Source organism: Osmerus mordax, chromosome 16 (assembly GCF_038355195.1).
Source record: "Osmerus mordax isolate fOsmMor3 chromosome 16, fOsmMor3.pri, whole genome shotgun sequence".
NCBI classification, from domain to species: Eukaryota; Metazoa; Chordata; class Actinopteri; order Osmeriformes; family Osmeridae; genus Osmerus; species Osmerus mordax.
The window spans coordinates 13,533,390-13,554,135 of record NC_090065.1 but is presented as its reverse complement, the minus strand read 5'-3'; the positions used below and the strand labels follow the sequence as shown (position 1 = coordinate 13,554,135).

At 45.4% G+C, this 20,746-nt stretch overlaps 1 protein-coding gene across 1 annotated transcript in view; it reads left to right on the top strand.

The window, feature by feature from the left end:
• The first annotated feature begins 242 nt into the window (after nt 1–242).
• obscnb (obscurin, cytoskeletal calmodulin and titin-interacting RhoGEF b) overlaps nt 243–20,746 on the top strand; it is a 59,825-nt gene continuing 39,321 nt past the window's right edge. Inside the window, exons 1-30 of the mRNA XM_067253118.1 lie at nt 243–427; nt 1,729–2,806; nt 4,708–4,977; nt 5,326–5,586; nt 5,673–5,978; nt 6,285–6,551; nt 7,057–7,163; nt 7,293–7,461; nt 8,030–8,305; nt 8,397–8,681; nt 9,205–9,480; nt 9,998–10,273; nt 10,797–11,072; nt 11,590–11,865; nt 11,956–12,231; nt 12,357–12,623; nt 12,817–13,086; nt 13,564–13,830; nt 14,061–14,327; nt 14,421–14,533; nt 14,677–14,830; nt 14,955–15,116; nt 15,251–15,355; nt 16,723–16,989; nt 17,495–17,764; nt 17,949–18,215; nt 18,537–18,803; nt 19,449–19,715; nt 19,985–20,254; nt 20,400–20,669. Of these exons, the coding sequence (XP_067109219.1) occupies nt 1,738–2,806; nt 4,708–4,977; nt 5,326–5,586; nt 5,673–5,978; nt 6,285–6,551; nt 7,057–7,163; nt 7,293–7,461; nt 8,030–8,305; nt 8,397–8,681; nt 9,205–9,480; nt 9,998–10,273; nt 10,797–11,072; nt 11,590–11,865; nt 11,956–12,231; nt 12,357–12,623; nt 12,817–13,086; nt 13,564–13,830; nt 14,061–14,327; nt 14,421–14,533; nt 14,677–14,830; nt 14,955–15,116; nt 15,251–15,355; nt 16,723–16,989; nt 17,495–17,764; nt 17,949–18,215; nt 18,537–18,803; nt 19,449–19,715; nt 19,985–20,254; nt 20,400–20,669 (7,873 nt within the window). The 5' untranslated portion in view covers nt 243–427; nt 1,729–1,737. The remainder of the gene's footprint in view (nt 428–1,728; nt 2,807–4,707; nt 4,978–5,325; nt 5,587–5,672; nt 5,979–6,284; nt 6,552–7,056; nt 7,164–7,292; nt 7,462–8,029; nt 8,306–8,396; nt 8,682–9,204; nt 9,481–9,997; nt 10,274–10,796; nt 11,073–11,589; nt 11,866–11,955; nt 12,232–12,356; nt 12,624–12,816; nt 13,087–13,563; nt 13,831–14,060; nt 14,328–14,420; nt 14,534–14,676; nt 14,831–14,954; nt 15,117–15,250; nt 15,356–16,722; nt 16,990–17,494; nt 17,765–17,948; nt 18,216–18,536; nt 18,804–19,448; nt 19,716–19,984; nt 20,255–20,399; nt 20,670–20,746) is intronic.

Below are 20,746 nucleotides of genomic sequence, written 5' to 3'. Positions count from 1 at the left end.
GAATAGTTTGATATGGCTTGTTGACAACAAGAGCAAGACCACATAGACAGTTAGTATTTGTTATCAGTAATAAAAGGAGGAGCAATGTTTGTCGGACCATTTTACCACCACCCAGGCTATCTCTTCAGTAATTGACAAGTCTATTTTGGAAAGGAGGCTGCACCGAAAGAGGAACGTCAGCTATTTGGCATCATGAGGTACCAAAGAAGAAAAAAGAAATAAGCGTAGTCAACCACCCACCGCAGGAGACTGGGGGGATGTTACGTTTTCCTGGATATACAATCATTTAGGAAAATATAACCACTCTTAGGGTCATTTTGTTGAAATACAACTCTCTTTTGGATTATATTTTCGACAATTAAACCACTGAAGTTTTCGTCCATATGTGTCAACGTTTGATTTACCAGAGAGTGGCTCACGACTCAAGGTGAGGAAAACACATTTGGATCATCTTTGTGGAACACCCCCAAAAAGTAGCCTATTTGGCTACATTGATTAATTTAGATGTCAGCGTGGACCGAGATTATAATAAACCGCTGATTTCTGATATACAAATGGACAATCAATATGTAATTTGCATACTTAAGTGTATTAACAGACAAATGTTGCATTTCTATAACTTCTAGAGGTGCATATAGTTATTATTAACTATTTGAAGAAAAAAATGACATACTACCCTATTTCCCCATGAATTATTAGGAAATAATAAATATTAAACATTGTTTTGGTAAAGCTCTAAAGTAAATTATTATTAATTATATTATCAGAAGCATAAGTAAAAGCATTACTTTCTGTGGGTGCCCTGTCAAACAGCTGAAATCTCTTTGCTTCTACAAATGGCAATGAACAGAGACGGGGTCTGACAGCTGAGGTTATTTTTGGAACATGCAGCTCATAGGAATGAGGTGACAAAGATGGCAAATGTCACCCTTTGAAAGGCACATAACTGTTCTATGTAACTTTGTTAAATCGAAATGTCAACAAATCTTACACTGAAATCACTTGTTCTATTGACTTTCCTACCCCAAGAAGAAGAGCCCAGATAATTCTGTGGGGTGTAGGTCAGGTCAGAGTCTGGACCCAAATAGTTACAGGAAGTCTGCTGGATGGAGCCTGCTTCCTACTTTAGATATCTTATATTGGTTGTGCACTATTTTATGCAGGCAGCCGACCTCATAACCAAACGAGTACAGTTAAGGAGGACTGAAACTGTACAGTAGTGACTGTTAGCAGCCTAACAAGTATGTTGTGTTCATAATAATTTTATGAAGTAAACTATGTATCTGTCTATAATTGTCTTTATTTTGACTCTCCCTATATTTAAGATATACATTCAGGTTATTTGCATAATGAAAAAGGTATAGGATACATTTAGATCTGTTTTACCTTTCTGTGGATGTACTGTAAAGTACCATTTTTGATTGTTTTCAATAAATGTTTTCTAATGAAGGAAAGCACGTCCCTAAACAAACTTGTACAGCAACCATTTGAATTGGCAGAGCAGAAAAAAACTATCTAAATTTAATTTAATCTAAAGTGGGAATAGGGTGAGCCATCAACTGAGTACCATATCAGTACCCCCACCTAAACCTTTCTGCATTAATAATGTTGTTACTTATGAGGCAGAATACATATACTTATATTTTCCTCGGGTAACATGCTCTTAATGGACAAATACCTCAATGGAGATCAAACCTAATGTTTCAGATACCTTTCTTTCAATTACAGGAACCAATAATGGACCAGAACCTATTTGGAGGGGCCCCAAGGTTTCTAACCCGGCCCAAGGCCTTCTCAGTGTGTGTGGGAAAGGATGCCACACTGAGCTGCACCATTGTTGGTAACCCAACTCCCCTCATCACCTGGGAGAAGGAGAAGCTGCGGATCACATCTGGAGGTCGCTTCAAGACAGTGGACGATGGCGATGTGTACCGTCTGACCATCTACGACCTAACTCTGGAGGACAGCGGCCACTATATGTGCCGGGCCAAAAACAGTGTCGGGGAGGCCTACGCTGCAGTCACCCTTAAAGTAGACCTGCCAACCAAGATGATAGAGCGAGCCCCTGTTTTCCTGGTCAAACCCAACTCGGCACGCGTGGGACTTGGGGGGGATGTCATTTTCCACTGCCGGGTGGCAGCCTACCCTGAGCCTAACTTCGACTGGGAGAAGGATGGGCGCTACGTGGGCGAGTCCAACCGCATCAAGGTGACTTCCGACAGCGATAGCAGCTCCCTGAGGATCCAGAGTGTCCGCAGCCTGGACAGCGGGACCTACACCTGCCGAGCCAAGAACTCTGTGGGGCGCTCGCACGCGCCCGCCGCCTTGGTGGTGGACCTCCAGGACTCCCGGCACCTGGGCGTGGACAAGAACACCTCCCTCCTCTCCCACCTGCAGAAACGCAAGGAGGAGATCTCCATCTACCGCAATGTCGAGAGCAGCTCCTCCTACAACTCCACCTCGTCCTCCACCTCCGCCAAGATCACAGACGACCTGGAGCAGGCCCAGCGGGCGTCTGCGCTGGCCAAGCTGCCCAAGGGTGTGTTCACCCGCACCTGCACAGTGACGGAGGGCAAGCATGCCAAGCTCAGCTGCTTCGTGACGGGCCACCCCAAGCCCCACATCATCTGGAGGAAGGATGGCTCCAACATCAGCGAAGGCCGCAGGCACGTCATGTATGAGGACCAGGCCGAGAACTTCATCCTCAAAATCCTGTACTGCAAGCAGGGTGACAACGGCCTGTACACTTGCAACGCCTCCAACATGGCCGGACAGACTTACAGTGCCGTGTTGGTCATTGTCAAAGGTAAGCTTGTTACTTTATGTCTGTTTTGAGGTTAAAATGTAAGTCCTTTTGATGCTGGTGTTTCATGAGTCTGACAGATTTTCTGGAACCGTTCCCGAGTAATATGAGGATCTTTGTTTCAGTATTGTGCGATTTGATACATTTAATAAATGTTTCCATGATGCATAATATTTCCACAAGGTGAACTTTTGTCATGTACGTCGATGAACTGTATCTCTTATAAATAGCTCAGATGTCTGAACAGTGTATGTCTGCATAGCTGTGGTCTGTCATTCTTTGAAAGAAAAGGTCCCATAGGGCAGAGCTTATGTACAGTACTTCCTAGGGTATCACAGCAAACTTGAGAATTAACAGCACTTTTGTCTGACTAGTCATTATCTGTTATACAGTAAAACCAGAAGTGTACACACCACTAACCTCACCTGAACAATGTTATACCCTCCCCCTGGTATAGACTTTGCGCAACTAGATGGAATGCTGGCAGCAATATGAAGGGGCGAGTGTAGTGTTGCGTCTATTTTCTGCTGGTGATGAGTAGTTCACAGTTGCTGGGATGGCCACTGGCCCACCGTAGCCCCCAGGCGCCACAGCTAGAGTCACTTTCCACTTTCTCACGATTGGCCCGGGGCCCGAAACATGGAGTTGTCAATGGCGGTTGTTAATTTCCTTCTCAGTTTGACAGTGTGCAGCACAGTGCCTTTCAGTGGACCTTATTATTGGTGCCGCACGTAAACGAACACCTGCGTGTCTGCTTTGTTGTTAGTTTTTCAGGATTATGGAGGCTGTCGCGGGGGCGGGGACTGTACCCCTCTGCCCTTTATGTTTCTGGGTTCCTATTAACGCCAGATCATTTGCTAACCCTCAGTTCAAGGTAAAGGTCATAATAGAAACCCATGCCATTCAACCCCCCCCCCCCCCCTTCCCAACCCCCAGCCAGACCTTTCAAACACAGCTTCTGAGTGGAGGTGAGGTTTTTGTAATGAAACTCATCCAGGGTGTTAGGGAATATGATTCACCCTGTTCCCTCAACCCCTGTCCACCATAAACAGCTTCCTAAACAGACTTTGCAAATCAGCAATGCTTATTTTAAATCAACGGAAAATACAGTGATTATTTTGAGGATGACTGATGTCTTCTTTGAGAGTGTCAACAGAAGAATATGTGTACAGTTAATACTTTGGAAATTGATCACTAGGTCAGATTCAGACTCATTATGTTGTGACATGCTGAAATATGCTATTCTTAATGATCCCAAAACGGCTCTTCATGAATATGCAATTTATTTTATTTATGTGAATACCCTAAAGGATTTATAGCAGCTGGTTAACATTCCATGTCTCATGTTTAGTGTGCTGACATTTTTTTTAAGAGAACCTGACAACTTGGATTGCTATTTATCAATGTTTAAGGATATGGGGGAATATGATTCACCCTGTGTCCCTCAACCCCTGTCCACCATAAACAGCTTCCTAAGCAGACATTGCAGATCAGCAATGCTTATTTTTAATCAACGGGAAATACAGTGATTATTTTGAGGATGACTGATGTCTTCTTTGAGAGTGTCAACAGAAGAATGTGTGTACAGTTAATACTTTGGAAATTGATCACTAGGTCAGATTCAGAATCATTATAGTGTGACATGCTGAAATATGCTATTCTTAATGATCCCAAAACGGCTCTTCAGGAATATGCTTTAAAAAAAAAAGAGAGAACCTGACAACTTGTTGTTTAAGGATGAACATGTGTTTCATGATGAGACTTTTATCAGAAATGGATCTGCACAACAGAGAGTGAATGGACCCCATGACCACAATTGGCCACGTTTTGCATAGGCCAACTCGTACATGGGTCACAGTGGTCACAAACCTCATTGGCATGTTTTCCGTCTGCCCTGATACCAGAGCCTAAGGTCCCTTTCCGGAGGAAGCTGCAGGATGTGGAAGTGCAGGAGAAGGAGACGGCCACCTTGATGTGTGAGGTGCCCGTCTCGGCCACGCAGGCCAACTGGTTCATGGAGGAGACGCGCCTGGAGCAGAACACCAAGTATCGTATGGAGGAGGAGGGGACCGTGCGCCGCCTCACCATCAGGAACGTCACCACCAATGACGACGCTGTCTACATCTGCGAGATGAACGAGGGCAGTCGCACCGTGGCCGAGCTCACCGTGCTGGGTAGGAGAGATGGACCTTCTGTCCTCGTCGTCTCAGGGGCCGCAGGGCCTTATGTGAAGGCTGGATGAAATACCAAGTCCAAACTATCATTCAATAGTTTTATGAAGATTGGACAGATAGAACCTTATTGTTCCCAGAGTGGAAACCACATCCTTACAGCAGCATTGAACAGGAATAACAGTGAACACACGAGTGTAAAAAAAAGAAGCTAGTTTTGAACAAAGAGTCATTTCTAAATAAGTGCAATTCATTCTATTTATTAAAAAAAGAATTATCTCAATATTTAGCGAGTTTGTGTTCTGCTGGAGTGTTGCCGCTCTTCAGTGACCCCTCTGCTCGACGCTTCAGGCAACATCACCAAGAAACTTCCCAGGAGAACGGTGGTTCCTGTCAGCGACACAGTCATCTTCTGTGTGGAGCTGGAGCATCCCTGCCCGGACTCCTACTGGACGCGCAACGGCGAGCGTCTGAAGCAGGACTTCCGAGTGTCCATCGGCTGCAGTCTCCGACAGTACACCCTCACCATCCGAGACTGCCAGGCCGACGACTCCGGAGAGGTGGCCTTCGTGGCTGGAGACTGCAAGACGTCTACGCGGTTTTCTGTCACTGGTGAGTGACAGGACACACACGGAGCACATGCACACAGTGTACTTTGATATGTACCATTTTCTCACATTCAACCCTTTCATCTCCAGCTGCAAGAAAGCATCCTCCAGACCCCCCCATTGACGTGGTGGTGCGAAACAAGACGGGCTCGTCCATCACCCTGCAGTGGTCACCCCCGGACAGCGACAGGCCTGTGCCCATCAGCGGCTACATCGTGGAGAAGAGGAAGGTGGGGGCTCAGACCTGGCAGAGGTGCAACGGCTCGGAGCTCCTCACCCAAACAGAGATCACCATCTCAAACTTCTCAGAGGAGGCCAGCTTCCAGTTCCGTATCAGTGCTGTCAACAGCTATGGTCAAAGTCCCTGTCTGGAGGTGTCTGGAAGTTTCTACCTCGGTAAGCCACCTGCTTGACCCCTGACCCCTTCCTGATCACATGGTCGCATTTGAGGTGCTCAGAATATGAACAGAATTTCACGATTACTAAGTTTGTATAAATCTTTGAGAAAACAATGAGATTGTTTGATCAGCAAGCAGACTTTTCATTGTGTCATCGTGATGTTGACTCTCCTGATGATGTCCCTGATGGGTAAGCTCTGTGGTAGATCATTTGACCGCAGATCAAAAAGTCACTGGCTCATGGTATCTGCTAAATGAAACCCTGACATGTCTCAATGTTCCATGTTGCGTTTTCCCCTCCCAGAGCCCACGGCGGAGTTGAAGTCCGCACTGGTGAACAGCACGGTCATCTACGGCGAGGAGGGCTCCCTGTCCGTGGAGCTGACCGCCGTCTGCTCAGGATTCTGGTCCCTGAACGGACGTCTCCTGCGCAGTGGCGCCGACTACCTCATCACCCGCTCCAAGAACACGCACACGCTGCTCATACGCAACGTCCTGTTGGAGATGGATCAGGCAGAGGTCAAGTTTGTGGGTGGTGGCTCTGAGAGCAGCTGTGTACTGACTGTGAAGAGTAAGTGCTAGAGAACAGGCCTGGACATAAACAACGTCCCAAATATACTCTCTGACACTTTAATAACCATCAGCGGTGTGCTGCAACCATAGCTCCTTTATTGTTCTGCTGGTGGCCAACTCCTGGTAGCTAATGTAAGACTTCAGGTAGCTAATGTAAGACTCTCAGTAGCTATGGTAAGATGTCTGGTAGCTAATGTAAGACTCTCAGTAGCTATGGTAAGATGTCAGGTAGCTAATGTAAGACTTCTGGTAGCTAATGTAAGACTCCTACATTAGGGGAGTCAGGTGGTTGAGCGGTGAGGGAGTCGGGCTAGTAATCCGAAGGTTGCCAGTTCGATTCCCGGTCATGCCAACTGACGTTGTGTCCTTGGGCAAGGCACTTCACCCTACTTGCCTCGGGGGAATGTCCCTGTACTTACTGTAAGTCGCTCTGGATAAGAGCGTCTGCTAAATGACTAAATGTAAATGTATCCTAGGAGCTAATGTAAGACTGCTTTTTCTAGTGCCATCTGTGAGGTTCACCAGTAGACCAGACCAGGTGGAGGTGGTGACCTGCAGTGCTCAGTCATCCGCTGAGCTGACCACAGAAGTGTCTGATTACGACGTCAAGGTGTGTGTTGGACTGCATTATTCAAATAGCTAATGATTCCCATAATCCTTGTCTTTCCTGTTTGTATGATAATATTCCCCAGCAATCACATTATTCAGCGGTTCATTCATGTATCCATGCTGTGTGAAGGTGGTCTGGATGATGAACGGACGAGAGTTAAAGATTGGCAAGAAGTATGAGTATGTCATCACAAACCGCAAGAGGATCCTGATTGTCCACAATGTCACTGAGGAGGATGTGGGCATCTATGAATGTGTGCTGGATAATGATAGGATATCCTTGCAGCTCGCGCTTAAAGGTAAAACCACAAAAACATTCTGCTGTCCCATGCTTGGTGCTGTCTTGTCTCTAACATCCTTAAACAGCCTGGAAACTAAACCAAACTAGCTTTGGTACTCTCACTACCAAATATTTAAAATGTTCAATAACATTGAGTTACATTTTGGTGATTATATTTGAATCAGTGTCCAGTGGGTTTGGCCCCTCAGGCCTGTAGCTGACCCTGGGTGATAAGTGCAACCTCTAGCCTACATATGCAGGGTATAGTGTTGTGAGTTGCTGTCACATGTGGACCTCAGGAACAGGACGTGCTCTGACAGATGCCAGCAGGTGCTTGTGAGCCAGCATACCTGTGAAAGGGCTCTCTGTCAACATGTAATAACATCCACTAGTGACTAGTTGTGCCACCCGCCCCCCGCCACACACTGGGCACCCACACAAACACATAAATACACACACACACAAATATCACAAGATTGTCTAAGGAAATTGGAATAACTTTGAATGAAATTGGGGAGTCATTAAATGAAAGCAATGAATATATAATTAATGTATCAACCCCTTGTTATTGTGTGTTTGTGTGCCAGATGAGCCAGCCAAGTTCCTGAACAAGCCTCGGGGCCCCATGGCTGTGGCCCCCGTCCTGACAGGAGATCTGGAGCTGAGCTGTGAAGTGTCTTCTGCCAGCAGTGTGGTGGTCTGGAGGAAAGATGGGACGCAGATTGCCGAGGACCAAAGGACCACCATCATCTCCAGAGGGACGGATAGGAGGCTGATCATCAAGAAGGCCAAGAAGAGCGACGAGGGACACTACTCCTGTGAGACACAGGCAGACAAAGTTACATTCCAGGTCAAGATAAAAGGTAATTCCGACCAAACTGCGTAAATATATACTATAAATACACAGAGGTTGTATTTCTTGATAAGAGTTGTTTGTGTGATTTTTCATCTCAGAAACGCAAGACGAACAGGCTGCCTTCTCCAACAAGGAGTCTGTCCAGAAGGAGGTGAAAGCCTCCATCTCCCAGAAAGCTACTCTGAGCTGTGAGGTGTCTGATACTAAGACAGAGGTGAAATGGTACAAAGATGGCAAGCTGCTGACCTCCAGTAAGACAGTCTGCATGGAGACAAAGGGCAAGAGTCGTCAGCTGGTGATAGAAAAGGTGGAGAAGAAGGATGCAGGAGAGTACACCTGTGAAGCTGGAACAGAGAAGCTCAACTTCAAGTTACAGGTGGCAGGTAGGAAGGAAACTGTGCCAGCTTACATTAGCTTCTTGTGGATTGTCTGACTTGAGGCTTAATGGTTTGGCCTACAGTTGGCCTCATATGAGCTCTTTCTGTCTGTTAATATACAGAAATGTTGTAGCTTCTAATCCATGAACAACACATGGTGCAGTCTGAGTAATTATGGAGGCTAACACTTTCCTTGTTTGTAATGAAATAAGATCAGTAGATATCGATTGCATTTGTCAATAGATTTTGAATCATGTAGGTACACATAGTTTTTATGAAGCAATATTTGAGGTAACATTCTGTGTCAGTAAACGTACGTTTCACCTGGACCTGATGGTGATCTCCTTGGGCTACAGTTTATATGTTTGTTTCTGTCAAGTCTCAGTACACTTTATGTTGAGTCTGTCTGTTTTACCTTGTTTTAACTTTTACTGTGTGAAGTTTATTGTTCAACTTTGTCAAACTGTGTTGTCTTCTTACTGTAAATTGTTTCTGAAACCATGGTACCCCTCCATGACTCTCCTCTCAGAAGCCCAGGCTGCCTTCTCTAACAAGGAGTCTGTCCAGAAGGAGGTGAAAGCCTCCATCTCCCAGAAAGCTACTCTGAGCTGTGAGGTGTCTGATACCAAGACAGAGGTGAAATGGTACAAGGATGGCAAGCTGCTGACCTCCAGTAAGACAGTTTGCATGGAGACAAAGGGCAAGAGTCGTCAGCTGGTGATAGAAAAGGTGGAGAAGAAGGATGCAGGAGAGTACACCTGTGAAGCTGGAACAGAGAAGCTCAACTTCAAGTTACAGGTGGCAGGTAGGAAATCATTTTCTTCTCACGGTTTTTAATGGAAAGTTTGTACATTTGACAGTTCTTGGTTATGTACAACTTAGAATTGAATAATTTCGATTAGACCGTAAAAAGGATTTCCATTATAGAATTTTGGCCTTAGTTATTTGGTAGTTTATTACCATAAAATGCTGTCCATATATTGTGTCTGTTATGCTTTGGTGATTTATAGTAATGTATGAAATTATCTGGTGTTTTAATTTGTTTATGCCTGACTTCCTATGTGACTTCCTCTGTACAAAAACCGCTTAGAGCAGATATTTGGGGATTGTTGGTGTGTCATTATTGTGAATCTGGTGTTTTGGTTTTCTCTTATGCTGTTGCTGTTAATAATCTGGATTTAAGTGGGTGATGAATAATTGACTCAGACTGTTGTCTTGTGGTTGTCCACTCAGTTAATAAGTCATACGCCCAGTCTTGTCCGTGCTTTTCATGTTGATTTATGTGGTTGATGCCTCATGCTCCTCCACGACTCTCCTCTCAGAAGCCCAGGCTGCCTTCTCCAACAAGGAGTCTGTCCAGAAGGAGGTGAAAGCCTCCATCTCCCAGAAAGCTACTCTGAGCTGTGAGGTGTCTGATACCAAGACAGAGGTGAAATGGTACAAGGATGGCAAGCTGCTGACCTCCAGTAAGACAGTTTGCATGGAGACAAAGGGCAAGAGTCGTCAGCTGGTGATAGAAAAGGTGGAGAAGAAGGATGCAGGAGAGTACACCTGTGAAGCTGGAACAGAGAAGCTCAACTTCAAGTTACAGGTGGCAGGTAGGAAGGAAACTGTGCCAGCTTACATTAGCTTCTTGTGGATTGTCTGACTTGAGGCTTAATGGTTTGGCCTACAGTTGGCCTCATATGAGGTCTTTCTGTCTGTTAATATACAGGAATGTTGTAGCTTCTAATCCATGAACAACACATGGTGCAGTCTGAGTAATTATGGAGGCTAACACTTTCCTTGTTTGTAATGAAATAAGATCAGTAGATATCGATTGCATTTGTCAATAGATTTTGAATCATGTAGGTACACATAGTTATTATGAAGCAATATTTGAGGTAACATTCTGTGTCAGTAAACGTACGTTTCACCTGGACCTGATGGTGATCTCCTTGGGCTACAGTTTATATGTTTGTTTCTGTCAAGTCTCAGTACACTTTATGTTGAGTCTGTCTGTTTTACCTTGTTTTTACTTTTACTGTGTGAGGTTTGTTGTTCAACTTTGTCAAACCGTGTTGTCTTCTTACTGTAAATTGTTTCTGAAACCATGGTACCCCTCCATGACTCTCCTCTCAGAAGCCCACGCTGCCTTCTCCAACAAGGAGTCTGTCCAGAAGGAGGTGAAAGCCTCCATCTCCCAGAAAGCTACTCTGAGCTGTGAGGTGTCTGATACCAAGACAGAGGTGAAATGGTACAAGGATGGCAAGCTGCTGACCTCCAGTAAGACAATCTGCATGGAGACAAAGGGCAAGAGTCGTCAGCTGGTGATAGAAAAGGTGGAGAAGAAGGATGCAGGAGAGTACACTTGTGAAGCTGGAACAGAGAAGCTCAACTTCAAGTTACAGGTGGCAGGTAGGAAATCATTTTCTTCTCACGGTTTTTGATGGAAAGTTTGTACATTTGACAGTTCTTGGTTATGTACAACTTAGAATTGTATAATTTCGATTAGACCGTAAAAAGGATTTCCATTATAGAATTTTGGCCTTAGTGATTTGGTAGTTTATTACCATAAAATGCTGTCCATATATTGTGTCTGTTATGCTTTGGTGATTTATAGTTATGTATGAAATTATCTGGTGTTTTAATTTGTTTATGCCTGACTTCCTATGTGTCTTCCTCTGTACAAAAACCGCTTAGAGCAGATATTTGGGGATTGTTGGTGTGTCATTATTGTGAATCTGGTGTTTTGGTTTTCTCTTATGGTGTTGCTGTTAATAATCTGGATTTAAGTGGGTGATGAATAATTGACTCAGACTGTTGTTTTGTGGTTGTCCACTCAGTTAATAAGTCATACGCCCAGTCTTGTCCGTGCTTTTCATGTTGATTTATGTGGTTGATGCCTCATGCTCCTCCACGACTCTCCTCTCAGAAGCCCAGGCTGCCTTCTCCAACAAGGAGTCTGTCCAGAAGGAGGTGAAAGCCTCCATCTCCCAGAAAGCTACTCTGAGCTGTGAGGTGTCTGATACCAAGACAGAGGTGAAATGGTACAAGGAAGGCAAGCTACTGACCTCCAGTAAGACAATCTGCATGGAGACAAAGGGCAAGAGTCGTCAGCTGGTGATAGAAAAGGTGGAGAAGAAGGATGCAGGAGAGTACACCTGTGAAGCGGGAGCAGAGAAGATGGTCTTTAAGTTGCTTATGAAAGGTAAGTTTTCATTGTTATTTGCTGCTGTATGTATTTTATTTTTTAGATTTTTTTGTACAAACCTGTGGGTGTCTCTCTTACTCTCAACAGAGTCTACTGCAATGTTCCAGAAAAAGTCAGCTGTGAAGGAGACATGCAGTGTTCAAGCCAGTGAGAAAATTGTTTTTACCACTGAGCTGACTTCCGAGAGCGTGAGCGTGAAGTGGTTCAGGGATGGAGTGGAGCTGAAGGAGGGATCCAAGTATGAGATAAAGAAAGAGGGTCTGTCTCGTACCCTGGTGGTCAAGTCGGCCGAAGTCAAAGATAGCGGAACATACTTTTGTCAGACAGTGGATGACAAGCAAGAGTTTACTGCCCAAGTCAAAGGTCTGTCACCTTATTCTTGAAATTGATTCCTTTTGTATTTTCCATGTCTTTAATACCTTTTCTCTATTGTAGCAGAGTAAACAAAAAACCCTACAGTTCTGAGGCTGTGGTTCTTCTCTGCTCAGATTCGCCCCTGAAGTTTGCGGTCCAGTTGGAGTGTGTTTCCACGGAGCTGGGCGGTACCCTGACCCTGGTGTGTGAGCTGAAACGAGCGTCAGGAGACGTTCTCTGGCGCCATAGTGGCCGTGAGGTCAAACCCGGAGGCAGGTTCAGTGTGGGCGCTGAGGGCACCAAGCGGATCTTGACTGTGACCGGCACGACAAAAGAAGATGAGGGGGAGTACAGCTGTGAATGCAAGGATGACAAGACCTCTGCCAAGGTCTCCATTAAAGGTATAGAAACGCAAAGGCCACCGTACAAGTTACAAAATATTCTAAATATGTTCTTGAAATATGTCTGACATCTGTTTTTAGAACTGTTGGAATAAACCTTTCACTCAATATGATTGCATATACGTTGTTAAGCAGTGTCCAGTCCAGGAACATCATCACTGAATACAAATATAATTTTATGTTGTTCTTTTAGCTCCAAGGTTGGTAAGGCTGACCTCCAAGTTGAGCAATGTGGTTGCTTCTGAGGGCAAGGACGCCATCTTCAAGTGCAGTGTCACCCCAGCCGACGCCAAGGTGAAATGGCTCTGCAACAACGTGCCCCTCACCGATGGACCCAAGTACAAGATTGAGCACGGGGGCACCAGCCACTCTCTCACCATCACCTCCGTGTCCCAGGAGGACGCAGGCGAGATCAGTGTGGACGCAGAGGGCAAGGGATGCAAGGCCACTCTCCAAGTGCAACGTAATGACTAGCATGCGCTACTCATACAGTGTACATACGTCCATAAATGTCTTGTGAACTCCCTCTTGTTTATTTACATTTACTTATCCAGAGCGACTTACAGTAAGTACAGGGACATTCTCCCCGAGGCAAGTAGGGTGAAGTGCCTTGCCCAAGGACACAACATCATTTGACATGGCTGGTAATCGAACCGGCAAGCTTCTGATTAATAGCCTGATTCCCTAACCGCTCAGCTATTTGACCCCCCCTTTATCACGATAAGCCCCAATTCAGGCTGAAAATTTAGATGTCTCCATTTTGTTTATTACGTAACATGAACAACAGGACTTTATATTAACACTCCCACCACAGTTACTCTACAAAGGAACTACAGTTGACCATCGTGACAGGAGATAAAGGACAGCCTTTCTGATAAAGATCTGCAAATCTGCTGTGTATGGAGTTACAATGCTTGGTCTGTCTCTACTCCTTCCACAGAGGTCCCAGTGCTCTTCAAGAAGAAACTGGAGAACCTGACGGTGGAGGAGCAGGCAGAGGTGAAGCTGGAGGTGGAGCTGAGCAGGCCGTCGGCCGAGGTCAGGTGGATGAAGAACAGCGTGGTGCTGCAGTCTGGAGGGAACATGGAGATCAGGGTGGAGGGGGCCAAGCAGACCCTGGTCTTCAAGAGCGTGGTCTACGCAGACAGGGGATTCTACTCCTGCGAGACCCTGGATGACAAAACCCAGGCCAAACTCACTGTGGAGAGTAAGAGGACTCCCATGTTACATCGGGTGGAGTTGACTACTCAAGTTGGCAAGGACATTATTGTGACAACAGAAGATGTTCTGGAGTCTTCCCAGAGTTTGAGAGAACTTTACACGAAGACATGTCCTGTCACTAAGACATTTATATCTAGAAGTTGTGCTAAGATAAAAACATACACACTAGACATATTGAAACTGTTTTTAAGTCCTCCCCTCCATCCTTTTTTACAGTGAAAAAGATCCAGATAGTGAAGGGCCTGTCGGAGCTGAAGGCCACTGAGAAGGAGACGGTGACACTGGAAGTGGAGTTGAGCCAGGCTGACGTGGAAGGCTCCTGGACCAGGGATGGGGCCAAGCTGAAGGTCGGCCCCAACTGCCGGATCACTGCCCTGGGAAACAAGCATGCCTTAACCCTGTCCCAGCTCAAGATGGAGGACGCAGGAACCATAGCCTTCCAAGCAGAGGGGGTCCATACCGCTGCAAAGCTTATTGTAACAGGTAGGTTTCCCCATTTTTACCAGATGCAAACTTGTTGCTGAAATACCACATTTAATTTTGGTGTTAAGTTTTAAAGTGTTGCGTTTCTTTTAGAACCTGTTGCTATGATATCTAAACCTATGGAGGATATCAAAGCCCCAGAAAAAGACAAGGTCACTTTTGAATGTGAAGTATCTAAAACAAGCGCTGAGGTCAAGTGGTTCAAGGTGAGAAACCAATCTCCAATAAATATTCCGCCATTTCATTCATAGAAGATCAACTTGCAGCTTTGTAGTCTGTCTGTAAATGATACATTGCATATCGAGCACTGAGTATACAAACAATACTTAAGAAGAACATCATTTCCCAGGGTGATACTGAGCTGAAGCCAGGAAAGACCATTGGTATCCACTCCCAGGGGCGCAAGCGTAGCATGATCATCCACAAATGTTCCCAAGAGGACCAGGGCACCTATGTCTGCCGCACTGCTGATGACAACACCTCTGCCAAGCTCACCGTTCATGGTAGCACCCTTCCACTACAACTCAATTCACACAATGAGATATTTACTACAGAACATAATCTTTAAAAAAAATTCCAGTGAAACGTTGCATCGTAAGGAAAGATCTGTCCATGTGTCTCTCACAGCCAGAGAGATAACGATCGTGAAAAATCTGGAAGACTTGGAGGTGACGGAGAAGGAGAGTGCCGCGTTTGTCTGCGAGATTTCTCATGACGAGGTGGAGTGCCACTGGTTCAAAGGCAACACCAAACTCAAGGCCGGTGACAACATCAAGATGAGACAGGAGGGTGAGGTCACAGTTTGCCCTATTCACCTTTCAGTATAGGTTCCTGTTTAGTTTACATCTGATGTGAACGCATTGAGTTTTGATGTCACTTCTCGGGCACTAATTTATTGTGCTAATGAGTTGCTCTTTCTGAAGGTAAAACCTATGTGCTGCTGTTTAAGTCGGTGACGGTAGAAGATGCAAGTGAGATTAAATTCGCAGCTGAGAAAGTTTCCTCGACAGCCAACCTGAAAGTCAAAGGTACCGACCCCAGCCGTGCAGCACACGATACAATTCAACACAACATGCAGTGCACAATTCAGTGTCTAGTATGGCAGAGGACGCCATTAACACATTCAGGTGAAAGTTGCATGGCTTACAGCACATTTCAGGGAGAGTTTCATACCAATCTTTGTTGCTCTATCTCTTGGTGGAACGTCCTAATCTCCACAAAAAGTGAATTGATTAAATTATTTGTGACAAGAGTCTCCATTTCAGACCATTAATGAGAAGACTTTCTTAATTGTAATGGGAGTTGTAGAATGACAAAGACGTCTTTAAAGGCTATCTTTGATTAAAATATGCAGTTGTGGATTGTAGATGTTTCTTTTGGATTTATTGGAATGGAGGTGAGGGTAGGGACATCAATAGCCAGATGAGGTATTAATGGCCTCATCTCCAGCCCTGCATTAGCATAGCTGTGGATAAAGAAATCCTTGTCTGTCTATGGAAGGCCATGGGGAGTCGTCATCGGACATTTGGCAAGTTCTGTCGACGAGGAAATGTACGTCAAGAACGAAATAAGGAGGTCCTCTTTATGGTCTCGTTTCTTCGAACAGTGGCTGTATCTAGGTGTTTGTATCTCCCAATGAGGCACTCACCTTGTTGAGTTGTGAGGCGCGATGATGTTCTTTTCTAAATGACTGTAGCTGTGTTTTAGTGTTCCATACTGTTTTTGAGAGGTTAGAGCTCCTGTCACCTTGGTCTTTACCTCTGCAGTATTTTCTGAGGGTAGGCTACTTGAATCTGCTTTGGTTTGTATAGCAAGAATAAGATTCTATAGGCAATGTTTTGCAGTTTGCTGTTTGGCATTAGGCCAGATTGATAGTTTGATGAACGTGTCTTTATAAGTACAGGTAATACACTCTAATATATACTTGGGACATGAAGCTTGTTCACTGCTTATGCTTTGCTTTAGTTTGTGCACCTGGTCAGTTAATTTCAAATTGGAAGTACCCTTTTCACCCTATTAGATTTTTTTACCAAAGACTCAGCTGGAAAGCACAATCTTCAAAGCAAGGATCTGGGTCACTCAGCACATTATGATGGGTTTAGTAGTGTGAAAAGGGTACTTAGAAAGAGACTTCTCTTGGGCCTAGGCATGGGCCGGTATCAGATTTTGACAGGATGATAACCTTGAGAAAAAATACCACGGTTTCACGGTATTGCAAATACAGCGGTATACCTTCAAACCGGTAACCGGCCCATGCCTACTTGGGCCGTGCTTTGTCTTCACTGCAGATTGTCTTAGTGCTGCGCACTGCCTTGTTGCCTTGGTGTCCTAACTCTCTGATACTACAGCCTCGGCTGTTCCATTGATGAGGTGCCACTGCTGTTGTTGTTATTAGAGCTGCCTGTCAAGTTTGTGAAGAAGCTCAGGGATAAGATAGCCATGTTCAAGCACCGCGGACACCTGGAGTGCCAAGTGTCTCGAGCCAGTGCTAAAGTCAAGTGGTACAAGAACAAGAAAGAGCTCAAGCCCAGCAAGAAGCACGAGATTGGCGGTGAAGGCGTGTACCGCAAACTCACCATCAACGACATCGGGGAGGATGATGAGGACACCTACACCTGTGATGCCGGCGATGACAAGACTTCTTGTAAAATGCTGGTGGAAGGTAACAGGATGGCGGACGAAACCAGGACGTTAGGATCTTTCATGGGTATCCTCATGTATGGTGCATTAAAATGGCTCTATGTATGTGTTGGATTGACATGGCCATCTAAATAACATACCATCTCCTCAAGGATTCAGTACTCTTCTATAATCTTATTACTACGGAACTACTGCTTCTAGTTGAGGAGTCTTATTGAGCAATATCGTATATTTAGATTAGATGGCTGTATGTACATGAGGTTTTCATGGCCATTTATGTACAGTAAATACTGTACACACATATCCCTTTCTCACTTATAAAACAACTACTAGTCCTGCTATTAGTTACATTAAGCGAGACACTTTCATACTTTTGAATGAATCATTTTAAATACATATATTCAACCCCTAGAATTAATTGCAATCTCACCATCAATTTGTGAGTTGTTGGTAAAGGAGGGAAAACGTGTAGTTCGTTTTTATGAGGTTTGACACATCTTTTTTTGAATGTCCTATTGATCCTTCAGAACAGGCCATAAGTATAGTGAGGGAGCTAAGTGCTGTGGAGGTGACGGAGCCCTTCGCGGCCGTCTTCAAAGTGGAGATCAGCATGGAGTCTGTCAAGCCCCCCAAGTGGACGCTGAACGGCGTGGCCGTGCAGGAGAGCGCCGACGTGGAGATGGAGAATGAGGGCACCATGCACCGCCTCACCTTCAAGAAGACCAAGGCATCCATGACGGGACCTGTACAGTTCACCGCTGGCAAGAGCAAGTCTGTGACCCAGCTCACTGTCAAAGGTGAGAGACGGAAACCGTCTCTTTATCCGGAAAACAATCTTGTGATTAGCATCTCAAGGCTACATTAGCATTGCATTATCATTACATTAGCTACAACATTGGCTGCAGCCTTAGCATTCCATTAGCATGTTAGAAACCTCCACTCGTGTAGTCTCAGCCATTCCCTGCTATTCTTCCTTGTCAGAGCGCCCCCTAGAGGTGGTGGAGCCCATCAAGGACGTGAAGGCCAAGGAGAAAGCCTCAGTCACCTTGAGCTGCAAGTTCTCCACTCCGCCAAAGGAGGTGAGCTGGTTCAAAGGTGAGACCACCCTGGTGGCGTCAGACAAGCTCAGCCTGAAGCTGGACGCTGCGTGCGCTCAGCTGACCATCCAGAAGCTGATTGGTGAGGACTCAGGGGAGTACCGCTGTCAGTCTGAACTGGCCGAGACCAAAGCCACTCTCACTGTCGAAGGTATAGTTCAACTACAACTGGGTCTGTCTTTCTCTTCAAAGGCTAATTTTAATGTCACTTACAACAATGTATTATTGATTCATTGTTTCAATGTTGATGATGACGATTCATTGTTGTGCATACACAACAAATAACAGTTGGCTGAACAGGAACATTGTGGCTGTTCAGTTCACCTAGTTGTAGCTTCGTACACAGTATGAATCTTTCTCTGTCTGTATGTATTCTGAATCAAGTGTGTGTGGATATTTACGTATTAGCACCTGCAGAGGGCATCGTTTTGTCCCATACGTTACAAGTGACTTTGAATCCGTCACCTTGCAGTTCGAGAGGTGAAGATCACCAAGAGCCTGTCTGACACTGAGGTGGATGAGGACAGCGATGCTCTGCTGACCTGTGAGATCAACTACGCCGATGAGGAGGTGCAGTGGCTACTGAACGACAAGGCCCTCTTCACCAACGAGGTCAACACCATCACACACATGGGGAAGGTGCACACGTTGACACTCAAAAACCTTGCGCCTGAAGACGGAGGAATAATTACCTTCAGTGTCCGGGACATCAAAGAGTCGGTCACTCTTAAGGTCAAAGGTAAGGACTCAAGGCCTAGTTTACATTTACATTTAGTCATCTAGCAGACGATTTTACCCAAAGCGACTTACAAAAGAGAGCTTTACAAAAAGTGCACAGGTCAATGATCATAAACAACGAGATAGATAGCCCCAAAAACATTGCGGGTAGCCAAAACATAAAACATACATTATGAAAAGCAAATAAGTGCCAATGGGTAGAACCAGGAGAGCATGTAGTTAAACTAATTTCAGTTAAACAACATGATCCTCGAAAGTGCTAGAGTGTACCTGGAGGAAAGCAAGCAACAATAATATAATTCACAGCGAGTACAAGTACTTAAATCAGTTACAACTAACCAACAAGTGCAGCAAGTCATTCAATAAGTGTCATTGTGTTCCTGGAGGAAATAAACTAACATCTGAGCCAACAAATCTTTTTAATTACAGTTGTAATCCCGGAACAAGAGTGTCTTTAGCGTCAGTATCTCTGGTGGAGGTGGGGAGATGATTCCACCATTGGGGGGCCAGACAGGAGAAGAGCTTGGGTTAGAGCAGGCACTAGTTAATAGTTTATAGTTAATCATTATGATGTTAATGCCTACAAAGGCTTCACAAGTCTAGGGTTACAAGACTGTTTGTGTCATGAACATCATTGCCTTTCTAGAGAAGAGAGCTGTGTTCCTCAAGTCTCTGGACGATGTGGTCGGGGAGGAGAAAGGCATGATCACTCTGGCATGTGAGGCCTCTAAGCCCAGGGTGTCCCCTGCCTGGAGGAAAGATGGTAAAGTCCTGGCGGCCAGTCCTAAGTATGAGCTGCTACACACAGGGAAGTCTCTGGGGTTGATCATCAAGGACGTCACCAAGGAGGACGCAGGGGAGTACAGCTGTGACTTGGGAACCGAGGTCTCGAAGTCACAGGTCACTGTGAGAGGTGGGTTCCCTGTGTCAAAGGGATGCAACTCATGGGGGTTAGGTTAGCTCAGTGGTTAGAGCCTTTGCCCTCCAATCAAGAGGTTATTGATTCAAAACCTAGGATAGAATATCAAATGTCTGGGAAATGAACACGTTATTTTCATGTCAACTAACCAGTGTGACTAAGGTACTGTACAGATGTCAGGGTCATACACCAGTGTTAACAACAATTACTCATATTATGGTCTTATACTGTACGTCAAACAAATGACAAACATTCTTCCTCAGACCTGAGTGTCGGTATCACTAAGTGGTTGAAGTCTGCAGAGGTGAATGAGGGAGAGACGTGCAGCTTTGAGTGCATCCTTTCACGAGAGACCACAGACGAGTGCTGCTGGACGGTGAATGGCAAGGCCGTCACAGAGGGCGGGCGCTTCAACATGTCCAGCAAAGGACGCAAGTACATTCTGACCATCAAGGATGCGACACCAGCTGATGCTGGAGAGGTGGTCTTCAACCTCAAGGACCTGAACACCAAGGCCACATTAGCAGTTGAAGGTTAGACTTTTGCTCATCCTATATATTGAGAAAAAAATATGAATTTATGAGCATTTGTTGAAAAGAACATGACAAAAAAAACAAATTCAACATTATGGACGCCCTCTGTTTTAAAGATAAGCATGACAAATAACACTGGTTGCAGGCTTAGCCAAGTCGGTGTTTCGCGAGCTCCAGAACGTCAGTGTGGTGGCGGGAGAGGACTCAGTGTTCAGCTGTGAGGTCACTCAGACCAGCGCCTCCGTCAAGTGGGCCAAGGATGGCAAGGCCATCAAGAAGAGCCAGAAGTACTCCCTCAGCCAGGAGGAGAAGGTCATGAAGCTCACCGTCCATAGCGTCAGCGCACAGGACTCGGGGGAATACAGCTGTGAGGTTGTGGGAGGGGCCACTACCAAGGCCAAGCTGGAGGTCCAAGGTAAGCTCTGCTAAACACATCCCCCCCCCCCCTACACTCGAAATGGTGTCATCCACGTGCCAAACGTGGGTGAATCC